This window comes from Phascolarctos cinereus, unplaced genomic scaffold (genome assembly GCF_003287225.1).
Source record: "Phascolarctos cinereus isolate Bilbo 61053 unplaced genomic scaffold, phaCin_HiC Scaffold_5;HRSCAF=322, whole genome shotgun sequence".
In the NCBI taxonomy this organism is placed as follows: domain Eukaryota; kingdom Metazoa; phylum Chordata; class Mammalia; order Diprotodontia; family Phascolarctidae; genus Phascolarctos; species Phascolarctos cinereus.
Window position 1 is genome coordinate 339,099,735 of NW_027555958.1, and position 19,432 is coordinate 339,119,166.

Genomic DNA, 19,432 nt, shown 5'->3' on the forward strand with positions numbered 1-19,432 from the left:
TATCCTGTTTATCCCATGATTTTCTGATCGGTTAGAAAAACCGATCATTTATTAACAAGAGAATTTTCATAGTTACTGACAAGTACCAAGTCCAGGCAATAAGTATTTATTAAACACCAAGTGTGTTACTGGTTCCAAAAATCCTCCAGCAACTGAGCTCTGTCCACAAAACAACCCCTTGCTGCGTGCTTAATCATCTCACTGGGAAGAGTGGCCGAAGCAAACAGAGACTGAGGGGGGAGCTGGGCAGCTCCTGGGACTGTTTACCACTGAGCTGGCCAGCAGTGTTCAGGGAGAATTAAAACGAAGATCCATGTCACTTGTCTACTCCTACCCAAAGGGCCCTGAAACAGCACAGCATACAGGTTTGGTCTCTGTCTCTGGTCTGGACCACATGGAAGTATTTGCAAACTAGTATTGCTGCTGTCTCCTATGCTAGAATTTTCATGTCCCTTCTTTTTCAGATGCTTAGAAGAAAAAAAAATGCAAGCAGATGTGGGACTGTATGATTAGATTCTTAAAATTAAATCTACATTTAGAGGGTTACTAATAATATCCTGAGGTGTCTGATTCTTTCCAAGAGGGCATTCAGATGGGTTTTTGGAGCATGGGTAGGGCTTACCTAGCCAGACACAGCTAAGCAATGGTGGATGCTGAGGGGGGACTGAGGGATGATGATTGGCTGGGATGGCGTGGTGCTGGTCCTTCCTGGCAGTTGGATTGGACTAAAGCAAATTTTCCTCTTTTCCAGGGCTCATCCGTGTGTCAAGTGACCACCATTGGGGTGACGGTTATCCTGCTTTATGCATCCAGAGCCTGTTACAACTTGTTCATATTATCCTTTTCTCACAATAAGAATGTCCATTCCTTTGATTACGACTGGTACAATGTATCAGACCAGGCAAGTGAGGAGCTCGTCCACAAGGGATGTTTAGCTGGGAGAATTTGCTTTGAAAACTGAAGGGCTTGTGAGTTAGAACCAAGATTGTCCAGATTTTTCAGTATCCCAGGAGCTAGCTCTGCTTATAAGAGACATGGTAGTATACTAGGCTGAGCTCTGGACAAGAAAGTAAAAGCCAGAGCACTTTCAGTCTGTCTTGGTTCTGTTTGCTCACTAGCCTTATGACCTTGGGCAAGTCATTTTACTTTTCTCTACCAGGGACCTCATGTGCCACATGTGGTGATAAGGCAGGGCTTGTCATTCATGACAATTCCTTTCTTCCCAGAAAGCCAACAAGAAGGAAATAATCAGACTGATGTGGCCAAAACCTTTTCAGATATTTTGGAAATGTTAAAGTGTTATTAAGAGTTGAGGTTTGTGATGAAAAAAGGAATGAAAGAATACTTACTCAGGTTTCAGAAAACACATGCCTGAAGTTTTGTTGAGTGCCACGGTGTTGTTAAAGGTGTTTTAAAAGTTGCTTAAATATATTTAGATGGGTGCATAGTGAATAGAGAACTGGCCTTGGTGTCAGGAAGACCTGGGTTCAAGTCCAGTTTCTGACACATATAACTTTGTGACTGTGGGTAAGTCATTTAATCTCTAAGTGCCAGGCAACCCTCTAGACAAAGCTGCCAATCTTTATCAATAGAGGAAGTTTCCTTATCAGGATTCATTTCAATCTAACTTAATTCAATAAACATTTATTAAGCACCTACTATGTGCTGGGCCGGGCAGCTAGGTGGTGCAGTGGATAGAGCACCAGGCCCAGAGTCAAGAAGACTCATCTTCCTGAGTTCACATCTGGCTTCTGACAGTTCCTAGCTGTGTGACCCTGGGCAAGTCACTTAACCCTGTTTGTCTCAGTTTCCTCACATGTCAAATGAGCTGGAGAAGGAAATGGCAAACCACTCCAGTATCTTTGCCAAAGAAAACCCCAAGTGGGCTTACAAAGAGTGAGACACAACTGAATAACAGTGTGCCAGGTACTGTGCTAAGTGCTGGAGAGACAAAGAAGAAAAAGAAAAACAGTCCCTACCCCTGAGCAGCTTGTAATCAAATGGGAGGAGACAGCGTACAAAAGGAAGCTGGAAAGGAGCTGCCCAAACAGCTACAATAAGTCTGACCCTCCCGAGATCAATACTTGCAGCATTTGAAGAAATCTTCGTTTAAAAGAGGACAGCTGAGATTTTAGGATTGAATAGAACTCTCCATTTTCCACTGTGGTCCTAGTCTACTGCCCCTTTATCAAATCCATTCTTCAGATCACAGGAAATTTTATATATTCCTCCTCCCCCAAGTGATATGTATTGGACTCCAAATGTAAACCAAAGCAAGTACAGAAATGGTCAGCAAAGAGGACAACTCTCTTCCAACCTCTAGCCCCGGGGTGGGGAGCCTGTGGCCTCGAGGCCCCATGTGGCCTGAATCATTCAATTCAAAGGGCCACACTTGAGGACCTAGAGGGCCACATGGGGCCTCGAGGCCAGAGATCCCCCACCCCTGCCGGCTAGCCTAATAAGAGCATTACACAGGGTCTCCCAAAAGTCAGTGCAGTTTCAGGCTTAAATATTTTTTTTTAAGGCAATTGGGGTTAAGTGACTTGCCCAGGGTTACACAGTTTGGTCTGAGGCCAGATTTGAACTCAGTTCCTCCTGAATTCAGGAGGTGCTCTATCCAGTGCGCCACCTAGCTGCCCCAGGCTTAAATATCTTAAAGGAAATGACTGAGCATCTTTACTAGCTTAAATCTTTCAGAACACCTTGTACAATGCTTTAAGCTTTGGAAAGGTCTTTTATCACCATATCCCTGTGAAATAGGTACGGTCATTATTTTAATCCCCATTTGCTGATGGGAAAGCTGAGTCTCGACTTATATGACTAAACAACAGAACAGATGGTGGGATCTGCATATCTGCACCCTAGACATGGTCCAGAGACCATGGAACCTTGACCAGGCCAGTGACATGGATAGAAATGTGGCTACAGAAAATGGATATTCAAACCACCCAGGACACTGCCTACAGAAAGATTGTTTGATGCTCATTCCCATGTGACACACTTAGCCTCCCCAAGTCTGAGAGTTATAAAAATTGTGTATTCCTCCCATCTCCTGCCTGAATTCATTATGAGATCACATGGTAAGAAAGAAACTATAGAAGCATTCTGTCTTCTGCAGACCCAGGCCCTCTGTGACCTCTGTCATTCCTTTCGCTGACAGAGGATACCTTTGTTAATGGAAAGGCCCAGAAGAGAGAATGATTGAGCTTTTCTTTTTAGCTTTACTGCTGCCTTTTGTTTTTACATCACATTCATTTCTGAGAAGACTCCTCCCTCCTCTTCTACCCAGCCAGCCTTCCCTTGTAACAAAGATTTTTTTTTTATAATCACATTTCAGCAGAACTGACCCATACATCAACCATGTCTGTCAACATGTGTAACATTCTATACCCATAGCTCCCTGCCTCTCCAAAGAAGGAAGGAAGGTTGAGTGATTGGTGTTAGTCAAGGGAAATCTTAAATTTTATTTCTTATTTTGGTTAGGTCCAGAGAACCACACAACTGGTTGAAATTCCACATGATCATCCAGTCTAACATTCAGTGGATGATACCATTCATGAGCTTATATTTAAGGGGCCCATTTGGCGTAGTGGAAAGAGTGCTTGATCTTGAATTAGTAGGAGCTTGGATTCAAATCTTGCTTCTGTTGTTTGCTAGTAGTATGGCCATAGACAAGTCATTTAATTTCTCTTGGCCACAGTCTCTTCATCTTCCAAGTGAGAAGAATAATTCCCATAATATCCTAAATAATAATAACAACCAGCATTTATATAATATTTTAAGGTTTTCAAAGTGCTTTGTATACATTATCCCATTTTATCCTCCCAGCCAACCTGGGAGGTAGGTATGATTATTATCTCCATTTTACAGATGAGGAAATTGAGTCAAATATAGATTAAATGACTTGCTCAGAGTTACACATCTGCTGAATGTCTGAGGCCAGATTTGAACTGCAGGTCTAGCACTTTATCCAGTGTGCCACCAGCTGCTGTACTTGAAAAGGCTTTTGAGAAGATGAAGTGAAATAATGTCTATGAAGTGCTTTGTAAACCTTTGTTGCCGCTGAGTCATTTCAGTCATGCCCACCTCTTGGTGACCCCATTTGGGGTTTTCTTGGTAGAGATATGGGGGTGGTTTGTCATTTCCTTCTCCAGCTCATTTGACAGATGAGGAAATTGAGGCAAACAGGGGTAAGTGACTTGCCCAGGGTCACACAGCTAGTAAGTGTCTGAGGCCAGATTTGAACAGATTTGAAGATGACTCCAGGCCCGGTACTCTATCCAATACAGCACCTAGCTGCCCCTTGTAAACTATGAGACACTATATAAATGTCAACAATTGTTTTTACAGAAAAGTAGTATTAGAAGGAATCTTAGAAATCTCTCATGATACATATGAAGAAACGGGACCAAAGGGTTCATAGGATCATAGATTTAGAATCGAAAAGCATTTTGTGGTTATCTAGTCCCATACCTTCCTTTTTCTGCAGCTAAGGTAACAGGCCTAATGAGATTAAGTGAGCTGTCCAGGGCTGTATTTTTTTTTTTTTTTAGGCAATTGGGGTTAGGTGACTTGCCCAGAGTCACACAGCTAGTAAGTGTCAAGTATTTGGTCTGAGGCCAGATTTGAACTCAGGTCCTCCTGACTTCAGGGCAGGTGCTCTATCCACTACACCACCTGGCTGCCCCAAGGCTGTATTTTAAGCCCCAGTCCTCCAGCTCCATACCTTGTTCTTTCCACTCCACCAGCCTAACTTGTTCAAGGTCACATAGCTGGTTAGTGCAAGAGCCAGGACCCAAATCCAGTTCTTATGACTTCTACTCCTCTTAAAATTTACAAAGTATTTTTTCACAACTATAGTGCAAGGCAAGTAGTGAAAGGATTATTATCTCCATTCTTCTAGATGAGGAAACTGAGGCATAGGTCAATTTTCTTTGTCCCAGCATGGAAGGATAACTTGTCCACGGTCACATAATTGGTTAAATGTAGGCCCAGGATTTGAACCAAAGTTCTGTGTGTTTTCTTCTCAATGGTCACCCCTTAACTCCTTATGCAGAATCAACACCCCATTTCCTTTAACTTATCTTCATAAAACACATTTCCCTTTTCTTAAAATTTCTGTCAAACTTCTATGGATCATTTCTTCCAAAATCCACTGACTTCAACCTCAAAAAGGAATAAGGACAGAAAGGAAATGAAAATGAGGATCCCCCCCTCCCTCCATTTCTGAGGTCCCAGTTGACAGCTAAAGCATATGAGGTGCAATCTCAGAGCACAAGTGAGAAAATTGTGAGGAACTCAATTGTTGTCATTCATAAATCCCATTGCTCCGCGCTGGACACTCCAACAGGATTAGTAATTCTTTTTTTTGGTTAGGCAATGGGGTTCAGTGACTTACCCAAGGTCACACACAGCTAGTAAGTGTTATATATCTGAGGCCCAATTTGAACTCAGGTCCTCCTGACTCTAGGGCCAGTGCTCTACCCCCTGTGCCACCTAGCCGCTCCAGGATTAGTAAGTCTTTGGTTTAAAGAGGCAGTATGGCACAGTGCATAGAGAGCCAACTTCAAAGACAGGATGACTGAGGTTAAAGTTCTTTGACAGATCCTGGCTGTATGACCCTAGGCAAGTCACTTCACCTCCTAGTGCTCTGTGAAACCCTCAAACCCTCTAAGATTGCAAGTTTCAGAGAAGGTGCCAACTTGCATTGCTACAGGGAGTTTCCTAGACTACTTTAATCATAGGTCTGGTCCCTATCCTTATGGGTAAATGGTAGTTTATTCTTGAGAGAAAAGGGAGTCTCCTGTCTTCTCAGTAACATAGAACGACACCCTCCAGACTGGCAACTACTAGCGGCAGTAATTGCTCTTCCCTTTTGCTCATTTTGAGAACCTGAGAGCTCCCTATAATCAATAAAAACACAGGGCCAGTGTCTATCCTATCCCTTTCTTTAATGTAGGTTTGTAACTGCGAAATAAACTTGGTAAATTACACTAATGAAAATAGTTGGAAACACAGACGTAAGGGCAGTACACGCTTAAACCACAAACATGGAGAGGACAAGGTGGGCTAACTATTTATATAGGCCTGGCTTCCTTCATGTCTCAGCTCAAATCTCACCTTCTGCAGGACGTCTGTCCTAGTCCCACCAGCTTCTGCTACCTCCCCCTCTGAGATTACTTTCTGCCCACTCCAAATACAGGGCAGGTAGGTGGTGCAGTGGATAGAGTGTCAGGCCCGGAGTCAGGAAGACTCATCTTCCTGAGTTCAAATCTGGCCTCAGACACTTATTAGCTACGTGACCCTGGGCAAGTCACTTAAGCCTGTTTGCCTCAGTTTCCTCATCTGCAAAATGAGCTGGAGAAGAAAATGGCAAACCACTCTAGTATCTTTGCCAAGAAGACCCCAAATGGGGTCATGAAGAGTCGGACATGACTGAAAAATGACTGAATGACAACTCCATATAACTTGTATGTACCTATATTTTGTCTTCCCCATTAGACTGTGAGCTCCTTGAAAACAAGGAGGGGGTTTTGCCTTTTTTGTATCCCCAGCTCTCAGCGCAGTGCCTGGTTCATAGTATACGCTTAAGAAATTATTATTGACTGACTGGCTTGCCCCACTTTAAGGAAACCAAACATGAAAATCAAGTTTTGCATTATATGTAAATTGGAACTGGATTATATTACAAAAAAAAAATCTTATTTTTTTTAAAGGATTCAATTTTAGGGGCAGACCATGTATAGATAACTGACGGTTATATAACACTTAAACATATATAGACTGCAGACAGTCTGTATAACATTTAAAATGTGGTCAAATTTATGAAAAGTTGATAATGTTTAGGGTATATTTATTATGTAAAGTTAAATCCACCTGAGAAAAACAGGAGGGGGATTGGTACGGCAAAGAGAGAGAGACCGACACAGTGGTTGACCACAAACTCTCCATGAGTCATTGCCATAATGCAGCTGTGGAAAAAACCAACAGAACTTTGGGATGGATTCCAAAGAAGCATGACATACAGGGATTGGGAAATTATTCTCAGCAGAGTAATGTAACCAGTTTAGGTGACTATATAATAATAGCTACCATATAGATAGTGCTTTAACGTTTGGAAAACATTTTACATGTGTTATCTCATTTGGTTATTACAAAACCCCTGTGAGGAAAGGTATTATTATCCCCATCTTACAGATGAGGAAACGTAGACGTAGAGAAGTTAAGCAATTTTCCCAGAGTCACACAGCTAAAAACTGTCTGAGGCTGGTTTTGAATTCAGATCTTCCTGATTCCAAATCTAACACTGTATCCACTGTGCCACCTAGTTGCCTCATTATTAGAAAACAAGAAAGAGAGAAACTGGAAAAGGTCCATAGAAGTTTGATAGAAATTTTAAGAAAAGGAAAATGTGGTTTATGAAGATAGGTTAAAGGAATTGGGGTGTTGATTCTGCAGAAGGAGCTAAGGGGTGACCGTTACATATTGCAGTCAAGAGTACAATGGGCTTTTGTAGAGAGGATGCTAAGTAATGTTTTGGGCATGTCTCCAGAGAGCTAAAGGAAAAAACAGACTGGAAATCAAGCAGGAGGATACTAGCTGTAAGACCCTGGGCAAGTCACTTAACCCCATTGTGTCAAAAAACAGAAAGAAAAAAGAAAGAAAGAAAACCAAGCAGGAAGATTCCACTTGGACAAAAGGAAGAATTACTTGGCTGGTATTATGATGAACCACTGAAATTGACAAACTGAGAACGGGGAGTTTCTGTTCTTTTTGATAATTTTAATTACATTTTTTCAGTTGCCAAGCATTTGTTTTTTTCTCCTTCCTAAGTCCCCTCTTCCCTTCTGCCTGGGGAAAATTAAAACAAAACAAAAGCTTTGTAACAAATAGGCATAGTCAAGGAAAGCAAATTTCCATATTGGCCAAGTCAAAAAATGTGTAATTCATTCTGCATACTGTCTTACTTCATCACCTTTCTCTTCAGAAGTAGGTAGCATTCTTCATTCTTAGGCCTCTGGAATCATGTTCATCATTGCGTTGACCAGAGTTAAGTCTTTCAAAATTGCTAGTTTTTGATTGTTGTCATTGTTTTAACAATAGATTGTCCTCCTGGCTCGATTCACTTCATTCTCTATCAGCTTATTGAAGTCTTGCTAGGTTTTTTCTGAAACCATACCCTTCATCCTTCCTTACATAAGCACAATTGCATTCTGTCACATTCATATACCGTGATTTATTCAGCTGTCCCAATTGATAGACATCCCTCAAAAGAGCTGTCATAAATATTGTTGTACATATAGGTCCTTTTCCTCTTCTAAAAAAAATCTGCAAGAAGAGATAATGTTTCTTCTTTATCTATGCTCATTTCTATGCTGATTTCTTTTTCTTGTCTTAATGCTACAACTACCATTTCTAGGATTAAATCAAATAGTAGTGGTGACAATGTACATCCTCAGTTGCCCTTGATCTTATTAGAAAGAACTCTAATTTATCCCCATTATATGTAATGCTGGCTTTTAGTTTTAAATATATACTATTTACCATGTTAAGGTAAGGCCCATTTAATTCCTAGGTTTTCTAGTTTTTCAAGGATATTGTATTTTGTCAAAACTTTTTTTGCACTTATTGAAAAAAATCATACATTATATCAATGGATGTAGAAAAAACTACCCATTTGTTTTTTTTAAACACTTGACATTTAAGAAGGATGACCGTTGAACATAAAAAGTTCAAACAACCATCAGTGTCCCTCAGGAGGCTGGATAATATGACTACTCAAGGTCTTTTCTGGCATTACTATAAAAGATCTCATGGTTTAGACGTGTATATTTTGGGGGGAAGAGGGTCAGGAATAGGTTCAGAGTTATTATGTTGCACTCACTTCTAAATAAGCACAATCCGCCTTTTCTTCTGTGACATTATCCAGTATAATCAGGTCCATTTCTCCATTCTTTTTGTCTTAACAGGCAGATCTGAAGAGTCAGCTTGGAGACGCTGGATATGTAGTGTTTGGAGTGGTCCTTTTTGTGTGGGAGCTTCTGCCCACCACCTTAGTCGTTTACTTCTTCCGAGTTAGAAATCCTACAAAGGACCTAGTAAGTAAATTGATTTGTATTTCATTGGAGAGAGGGAGGAAGGGAACTCTTATAACATAATAGTGAATAGTATTGTATTCTAATACTAGCATATACTGGAGATATACATATATTGATATAATAGTGAATACTAGAATTTTGGGTTTTGGGTTTGTTTGGGGTTTTTTGGCCATGCAGGGTCTCATTTTTAGACTTTGAAATTGTTATAACAGAGAAACTCACTCAACCATCCCATGGGATATTAAAAAGTTCTGCCAGCCGGCCGTGGTAGATCATGTCTATAATCTCTCCTACTAGGGAGGGTGAGGCTGGTAGAACACTTGAACACAGGAGTTCTGAGCTAAAGCCCACATTAAATCTAGCACTAAAGTGGTAAGCCTCTGGGAACGGGATGGAGGTCGGAGCAGGACATCAGTATGCCTAAGGAAGGACAAACTGGCCCAGGTCAGAAATGGAGCAAGTCAAAGCTTCCATGTTTATCAGTAGTGGGAATGGCCACTGGCCACCACAGCCAGGGCGAGATAAAGAATCCCATTCCCAAATAAATAAGAAACAGATACACACACACACACACACACACACACACACATGCATGCATACATATTTGAAGGAGGTCAGAGAAACTAAATCAGAACGGAGAGCTTTCTGGTCACTGGGGACAGTTATTGTCTTCATTAGGGCAGCTAGGTCGTGCAGTGGATAGAGTGCCAGGCCTAGAGATAGGAAGACTCATCTTCCTGAGCTCAAATCCAGCCTTAGACACTTACTAGCTGTGTGACCCTGGATAAGTCACTTAACCCTGTTTGCCTCACTTCTTCATTTGTAAAATTAGCTCTAGAAGAAAATGGCAAACCACTTCAATGTCTTTGCCAAGAAAATTCCAAATGGGGTAATGAAGAGTTGGAAACAACTGAACAACAACAAATTGTCTTCCTTTCCCCTAACAGCTCTGAAATATGTTTTCTTCTCAAGTATTTCATTTTGTTTTGTTTTGCAAAGGCATGAAAATGAGTTTAATTCTGTGAGGCTGAAGAGAAGTGAATGTTTTCCAGTTGGTGACCACTTCATTGTCATTAGAACACCAGATCTGAACTGGGAAATCTGAATTTGCCATCTTATCTTCTTTTTTTTTTTAATTAAAAAAAATTTTTTTTAATTGTGCATATATATTTTTTACTTTTTTGATATAATTTATTTATTTTTAGTTTTCAACATTTACTTCCACAAGATTTTGAGTTCCAAATTTTCACCCCATCTCGCCCCTCCCCCCACCCCAAGATGGCATGCATTCTGAATACCCCTTCCCCTAGTCTGCCCTCTCTTCTTTCTCTCTCCTCCCTTCTCTTATCCTCTTCCCCTTCTATTTTCCTGTAGGGCAGGATAGACTTCTGTACCCCATTTCCTGTATTTCTTATTTCCCAGTTGTATATGAAAACTTTTTTTTAAACATGTGTTTTTAAAACTTTGGGTTCCAAATTTTTTCCCTTCCTCCCTCCCCACCCACCCTCATTGAAAAGGCAAGCAACTCAATATAGATTATACATATGCAGTTATGCAAAACACTTCCATAGTAGACATGTTGTGAAAAACTAACTCTATTTCCCTTAATCCTGTCCTGCCCCCCATTTATCTATTCTTTCTTTTGACCCTGTCCTCCTCAGAAGTATTTTTCTGATTACCCCTTTCCCAATCTGCCCTCCTCTCTATCATCCCCCTGCTCTCTTGTCCCCTTCCCCCCTATTTTCCTGTAGGGTAAGACAGATTTCCATACCCAATTGAATGTGTATGTTATTCCCTCCTTAAGCCAAATCCCATGAGAATAAGATTCACTCATTCCCTCTCACCTTCCCCGTTTCCCCTCCACTGTAAGAGCCTTTTCTTTTCTGTTTTTTTGTGAGAATTTACCCATTCTACCTCTCCCTTTCTTCTCTCCTAGTATAATCCTCTCTCATCCCTTAATTTTATTCTCCAGATATGACCCCTTAATCTTCAACTCACCCTGTGCCTATCTACCTATCATCTATCTACTATCTATCTATCTATCTACATACATACATATTTTCCCTCCAACTACCCTAATACTGACAAAGTCTCATGAGTTATAAATATCCTTTCCATGCAGGAATGTAAACAGTTCAACTTAATAAGTTCTTATGATTTCTCTTTCCTGTTTACCTCTTCATGTTCCACTTGAGTCTGTATTTGAAAGTCAAATTTTCTATTCAGCTCTGGTCTTTTCATCAGAATGCTTGAAAGTCCTCTATTTCACTGAATGACCATTTTTCCCCTGAAGGATTATACTCAGTTTTTGCTAGGTGATTCTTGGTTGTAATCCTATCTCCTTTGCCCTCAGGAATATTATATTCCATGCCCTGCGGTCCTTTAATGTAGAAGCTGCTAAATCTTGTGTTATCCTGATTGTGTTTCCACAGTACTTGAATTGTTTCCTTCTGGCAGCTTGTAATATTTTCTCCTTGACCTGGGAACTCTGGAATTTGGCTACAATATTCCTAGGAGTTTTCCTTTGGGGATCTCTTTCAGGAGGAGATTGGTGGATTCTTTCAATTTCTATTTTGCCCTCTGGTTCTAATATATCAGGGCAGTTTTCCTTGATAATTTCTTGAAAGATGATGTCTAGGCTCTTTTTTTGATCATGGCTTTCAGATAGTCCAATAATTTTTAAATTCTCTTCCTGGATCTATTTTCCAGGTCAGTTGTTTTTCCAATGAGATATTTCACATTGTTTTCTAATTTTTCATTCTTTTGGATTTGTTTTACAGTGTCTTGATTTCTCATAAAGTCACTAGCTTCCAATTGCTCTATTCTAATTTTTAAGGAAGTATTTTCTTCAGTAAGCTTTTGGACTTCCTTTTCCATTTGGCCAATTTTTCTTTTTAGGGCATTCTTCCTCATTGGCTTTTTGGACCTCTTTTGCCATTTGGGTTAGGCTATTTTTTAAGGTGTTATTTTCTTCAGTATTTTTTGGGTCTCCTTTAGCAAACTGTTGACTTGTTTTTCATGATTTTCTGGCATCACTCTCATTTCTCTTCCCAGTTTTTCCTCTACTTCTCTTACTTGCTTCTCAAAATCCCTTTTGAGCTCTTCCAAGGCCTGAACTGATTCATCTTTTTTTTTTGGAGGCTTTGGAAATAGGAGCTTTGACTTTGTTGTCTTCTGGTTGTATGTTTTGATCTTCTTTGTCACCAAAGTAAGATAATATAGTCTGACTCTTTTTGTGCTGCTTGCTCATGATCCCAGCCAATTACTTGAGTTTTTAATTCTTTGTTAAGGTAAGAGTCTGCCTCCAACGTGGAGAATGTACAGAGATACTTGTAGGGACCTGTAAACTTTCAGATCTTGCAAGGTGGTATGATAAGGGGGAGGTGTTTACTCCTTTCCTGGCCTGTGCTCCGGTCTATTAGTGACCACAAGCACTCCTTTTTGTCCCATAACTGTGAGGAGGGGTTCCTCTACACAGTCACTACAAGCTCCACCAGGCCAGCACTCCTCCTCGCCCCAGGACCACCGCCCAGGACTGTGACCCAGATCCAAGCATGGGCAAAGCAAGAGATTCCTGCCTCAGCACTGACAAATAGATCTCTGCAATCCCCCTCTGATCAGCTACTCATTTCCCCCTCAGTCTGGGGGCCAGAAGCTCAGAACACAGCCACTGCCCCAGCACCCGTGCTCTGTGCTCTGAGCTCTGGAACTGGTTCTGACCTAGCTCCTCTCTCACTGCAGAAACAGACTTTTCCGACTGACCTTCTAAGTTGTCTTTGGTGTTTGTGGGTTGAGAGGTCTGGAAGTTGCCACAGCTGCCTGAGATTCAGTCCTCTGAGGCTGTTCCAGGTTCACTGTGGCCTGCGCACCCACACCACACTGCGCTCCTCTACCCACCCATCATGATATACCTTTCTGGTCAACCATCCAAGTTGTCTTGGGCTGGAAATTTGCTTCACTCTGTCTTTTTTTGGGTTCTGCTGCTTAGAATTTGTTTAGAGCCATTTTTTATAGGTATTTGGAGGGGTTTGGGAGAGAGCACAAGCAAGTCACTGCTTTCACTCTGCCATCTTGGCTCCACCTCCCCCCATCTTATCTTCTAGCAAAGCAAACTGTTAAGATGGGAATACAACAGAATTCAACTACCTCCTACCACCCCCCTGTTGGCAGTGGTTATAACCACTATTGCAATGCAAGTGTCTCCTGAGAGTAGTGGATATAATTTGTCACTGAAAGGGATACAATTGTGAAGTATCTTAAAAGTGTTATGTAGCCTCTTTGAGTATGTTTGGGGCCCAGCTGACTTTTGGAGAAACATCCATAGAGATAGGATGGACCAATACAGAACAAGGACAAGGGGCAAGAATTTTGGTAGACTTTTTATTTGATTGGAGAGCCAAGGAGCTCAATGTTCTTTCCTAGTTTATACCTTCCCAAGTGCTAGGAATTAAGCTACCAATATTTTGTCCCAATTATATGGCGTTGTTAATGGTCAGTCATCTATGGCAAAGTAGAGATGACAGGGAAATTTCAGATACCTATGATACCCACAAATAATTAAAAGTTGTTGTGGTCAGCCAAGAGTGTAACTCTTCTCTGAACCAAACTGGAAATCTGTCCCAGCAGCAAGTTTTACCACTTTTTCCTTTCCTAGGTAATTTCACTAATGACAAAGTTAATGAGAGAAGGTAGGTTAGTTGCTAGCTGGAGAAGCCAAGGGGCCTTAAAATCTTCAACCTGGGTAGTTAGGCATAGAACTGCACATACTAAACATTTACCAAGTACCTGTTCTGGGTCAGTATGGTACAGTGGAAAAGACATTGAAGTTGGAGTTAGAAAACTTGGGTTTGAATTGATTAATCTTTCTGAACCTCTTATGTACAAAATGGGTATAATAATTCTTCCACTGTTCCACTAACCTACTTCACATGGTGGTTGTAAAGAAAGTACTTTGTAAAGTGATTTCTATATTTGAGCTATTTCTGTTTTTTGTATGCAGAACATTGTACTTGGTACTGTGGAAAATATAAAAATAAGACACAGTCTTCCCCCCTTAAAAAGTTTGCAATCTAGTGTTTTCCCCTCTCAAATTACCTTTTACCATCTCTGTATATATTTCATATGTACCTAGTTTTTGCCTTTCATTGTACCCCCAACACTTAGCACAGTGCCCAGAACATAGTAATGTTTATTGACTGACTGACTAGGAAGAGATAAGATGTATATATATATATATATATATATATATATATATATATATATATATATATATATATATATATGTATGTAGATAACTATAACACAGGACAGGTGCACATGGTTCTGAAAGATCTTCAGGATGAGAGGATGGGAGAAGGTTTCATGAAAGCAGAGAATTTGTCCTGGAATTTGAAACACAGGAAGAGATCTAAACAGGTATAGTTTGGAAGGATGGGGAGGATTGGCAGGTTTTGCAGGCCAAGGGAATGATATAAGGAAAGGCATGAAAGCAAGAGAGCACAGGATGGATTTGAGGCCAGGCTTTTCAGCTTACTATATTTGAGCTATTAATTTCATCTCTCTGGGCCTTAGCTTCCTCATCTGTAAAATTACAGATGACCTCTAAGATCCCTCTCTGCTCTTAATCTGTTCATCCAAGGATTCTGTGTTGTTGGGGAATAGTGAGTCATATAGTTTCTCCACAACAGAGAAAAAATAAAGGGGTGCATTGGGAAGTAAAGACAAAAAGGTTGAGTTCAGTCTGTGGAGAGCCTTCAATGCCAGGCTAAGGAGTTTGGACTTTACTTTTTTAGACAATAAGGAGCTACCTTGACATTCTTACTACTTTGAAGGCAGCTAGTTAAGTTTTCTGGGGAGGCTGTTGGACTGGATAGAGGAGGAGACTTAGTGGGGCAAAACTTTAGTCTCCAGAGGTGGCCTCAGTATTGACTAATAATAAATTAATGCTAGTTGACCTGACTTCTGCCAATCATTCAACAGACATTTATTAAACTCTTACTACATACCAGGTACTGTGGTTTGGGAATACAAAAAAAGGCAAAAACAATCCATGCTCTCAAAGAGTTTACATTCTAATGGGGGAAACAACACGTATACAAGATATATGCAGAATAGGGGCAAGGTCGTTTGAGAAGGGACTCACTAGGAAAGGCCTGTGTTTGAAGGTTAGACTTGGGCTGAGTCCTGAAAGAAGCCAGAGAAATCAAAAGGTGGAGGGATGGGATGGGGCAGAGCATTCTCTACACGGCAGGCAGCCAGTGCAAAGATGGAGTCCAAGAACTACAAATTGGCTTCTTAGTTTTTAAATGTCCTTTGCTGTAGTGGGAAGTACCACAGGATTGTTCTGAATACTCATCTTGACCTCAGGGTGATAATAGCTTTCCTTCTTGGATCGTCTCAAATAGCACTTTATTTTTTTTTAACTTTCTAATGATTTATCATGCAGTATTGTATATTACACTTATCTGTGTTGAGATATGACACAGGGACTGTGGCTTCTTGTTTGTTTGTTTGTTTTTGGGGTTTCTTATTTTTTGCTTTTTTGGTGAGACAATCTGGGTTAAGCAACTTGCCCAGGATCACACAGCTAGTAAGTGTCAAGTGTCTGAGGCCAGATTTGAACTCAGCTCTTCCTGACTCCAAGGCCAGAGCTCTATCCACTGTGCCATCTAGGGCCTGTGTTTTATCTAACCTTTTATATCTCCTCTTAGTGCCTAGCACAGTGATCGGTTTGTTAAATAAATCTGTGAATAGAAAATGAGATAATGTATGTAAAGCAATTTGCAAGCCTTAAAGGGCTATATAAGGGCTAGCCACTCTTTATCATTATCATTATTATTAATTATTATATGTAAAAGCCATGAAGATTTAGAAGCAAATGCAATATTTAGATATACTTTAGTTCCAAGTCATTTTATTGAATACTTGTCAAATGGAATCAAATTGATCAGTAACAACAACAAACTATATGTATTTACAGTTTAATCCGTGCCCCCAAATTTTGTTGCCCAAGAGAAATTGTTGGCCATCTTAATCATATTTCATACAGTGTTTGCTTCAATAGCTATGCCATACATTTACCATTGAATGTATTGTCAGTTTCTTAGTGGATTTGTTATAGCAAAACTGTCCCCTAGTGGCCTGAAGGGACATCAGCACCTAATTTATTCATAGGGAAGGGCACAAGTGGAGAAGCAATGTTATTAGATGTCATTTTGTTTGTGCTGCACTCAAGAAGTCATTTGGACACAACTTATTAATGACATTCCACTCTCAGCAACTGGACTTGTATGGCAGAGTACAGGTAGTTCTGTAAGATACCTTTGAGCAAGGCTACCAGACAGTGCCATAGCTAGGTCTAGGGCAGTAACTTCCCCTGGGATCATAAAGTATTAGAGCACAAATTAAATTCCTAAAAATAGAAGGACTTAATGTATAGCCTGCTAATGTGGATTTTGCTCAGGAGAAGAACAGAGTCCAGTTTCCTTAATTCATATTAGACTCTACATGGGAAAGCATGGTTTCCAGTTTGTCTCATTCTCACTGTTTTTTATACAGCACACTAAGGTCACATAGCAAAGGATTGGGTCTCCCAGTTGAGTCTCACTTGGGTTGGAAGTGCAGTGGCCACTCACAGGCCTAATCCTAATGCTGATTGGCACAGAGCATTCAGTCTGTTCATTTTTCCAACTTGGGCCAGTTCACCCCTCCCTAGGCAGCCTGGCAATTCATTCGTCCTGGGGTCTCATTAGGAGTTGTTTGGCTTTAGCCCTCCTGCTGCTCAAAACTCCCAAATTTCAGAGATCCACTAACTTCCCCTTGTACCAGTGATTATAGGCATGGTGCCTTGGTTCATTTTGGCCCTCTTAATGCTCAGTGTGATTAACTTGATTGCAGAAACCCCTCTCAGTCAGATTCATAAGAAAATCCATTCAGGAGGAACAAAAAACAACTTACATATATAATAAGTGTTGGAGAGTATTCTACAAGCACTCAGATTTTTATGTGTAGCAGAAGACAGATCATAGGAATAACTCAGTCGGTGAGTTGCATGTGGGAACAGTCCGTATTCAGATAAGGAGGCCTAAAGTCTCCGGTGACTCTGTTTTTTATTTTTTAATGATGATACTTTAAAAAGCATAACAATTACTTCCCAATTCTGTCCTTCCATTTCCCCCATTGGAATCTTCCTTTGTTATAGACAAAAACAGGTAAGGTCAACAAATAGTTGTTAACCATTTCTGCCAGCTCATACATCATTCTGTGCCTGGCATCCATTGACACTGCTGAGAGGAGAGAAATGTTTCATCATCTGATTGTTCTTCCAGACAAATCCTGGAATGGTCCCAAGTCATGGATTTAGCCCTAGATCCTATTTCTTCGACAACCCTCGAAGATATGACAGTGATGATGACCTTGCTTGGAACATCGCCCCTCAAGGGCTTCAGGGAAGGTGAGAGGAGAATCTTCTTTGGGCAAACAGTGAATGAGAAAGAAAAAGCCTTCTCTTACTGCAATAAGAGAGACCCAAATTGGAAATTCTCTTTATACAATCTCTGAGGACTAGGTAGATGTGATACATGAAATGGATATCTAGGTATAAGGAGCTAGGTCCTCCAGTGCCACGTGTGGCCTCGAGGCCACAGGTTCCCCACTCCTGAGTCCTAGATCATTGTGCAGCCATCCCAGAATGTCCATGGAGAAGAAGAGATTGACACATGATAAAAATAAAGTCACCAGGATATTGAATTAAATTAAAATTAAAAGCACCAGAATCCTAAAATTGCATACATCTTTAGTCAGATATCTCAGAGTGGGATTAATTATGAATAATTAATCAGAACAATTACTAGGTAGCAATGGCAAACTGTTGAAATTTTGAATTATTATTAGCTGCAATTGAAGGTTAATCTTAAAGGCATGGGATGAGGGGGCGGCGGGAGGTCCAGGTTAATATCTCTTGGTTTAAGTAATAATTCTGGTTCCACTGGACTCAAGGCGAGCACTAAGCAGAACTGTGAAACAGGCAAAGGATTTTTATTGACATCTAGTATCAATGCCCACTCCAGGTGTCACATTGCCCTAGTTCTTCTGTCCCTTGCTAAACATTAAGGCTGTATAAACTAATAAAAGCAAATGGTGAGAATTTCTGACTAGATGAGGAGATATCTAGGGGCAAGTGAGCTCCCTCAAGTCACATTATTTATTTACTGGCCTCTGAGGTCTCTTTCCGCTATAGAGCTACGATCCTGCTCTCTACCACTAAGACTAAACTATCCGTGAATCGGTTATACACACACATATACACATATGTTCCTTTTACTTTCACCTCTGTGCAAGAGTATTGTTCTATAGGTAAAGTCCTCAATTTAGGAACAAACTATTTTTTCAAATGTTCTTAAGTTGGTTAGTTGGGACTTAAAACACATTTTCTCATAGAAACTATGCTCTACATGGTAGTTAGATTCTCTGGTTAGCTCACCAAAAAAATTATTTAATTTATGATGTAGCTAAAGGATACCCTGAGGCAGCTAGGTGGCACAGTGGATAGAACATTGACCCGAGTTCAACTCTGGCCTCAGACACCTAACACTCGCTAGCTGTGTGACTCTGGGTAAATCACTTAACCTCAACTGCCTCACCAAAAAAACAGAACAAAAGAAGACCCAAGTTCAAATCCAGCCTCAGACACTTACTAGCTGTGTGACCCTGGGTACATCACTTAACCTGTCTGCCTTAGTTTCTACATCTGTAAAATGGATATAATCTACCTCCAAGAATAGTTGTGAAGATTAACTGAGATAATAATTATAAAGCACTTAGCACAGTGCCTGGAACATATAAATGTGTGCTATTTTAAAAGTGTTATATAAATGTTAGCTGCTATTATTATTATTATTATAACTATACCACTGGGGCCAGAATTCTGGCTTGTGTGCTGTAGAAAAAAGTAGAAAGAAGAATCTCCTCTTTTCCTGAACACAGACCTGGCCCCCCACCCCCACCCCACACATACACACAATTTGAAACATAAGGAATTTGTTTTTGAAACCCTCTCACCTCCTAGTGCCTCTCTCTAAAGACCTAGATACTTACACATTGCCTTGTAACTCCCACCTGGGGTGTTCCTTTCACAAAGTTGTCCAGGTTGCAACCATAGCTACCATCCCCAACCTTCCCTTTGTCCCCAGTCTAATCAAAACTCTCATTCCCTTATTAATTCTAGATCCTTGATGAATGAGGGGACACCCTTTTAACTCTCACTGGAATGTTTCCATTTTTAAGGAGAATGCAGGCTTATCTCTTTGCATCCTTAAAAAAAAGTTTTATCCATG

At 40.5% G+C, this 19,432-nt stretch overlaps 1 protein-coding gene across 1 annotated transcript in view; it reads left to right on the forward strand.

The window, feature by feature from the left end:
* Positions 1-19,432, forward strand: part of GPR137B (G protein-coupled receptor 137B) — a 103,593-nt gene that overhangs the window by 79,248 nt on the left and 4,913 nt on the right. The window contains 3 exon segments of the mRNA XM_078156249.1: positions 752-905; positions 8,974-9,098; positions 17,426-17,550. Coding sequence (XP_078012375.1) covers positions 752-905; positions 8,974-9,098; positions 17,426-17,550 — 404 coding nt within the window.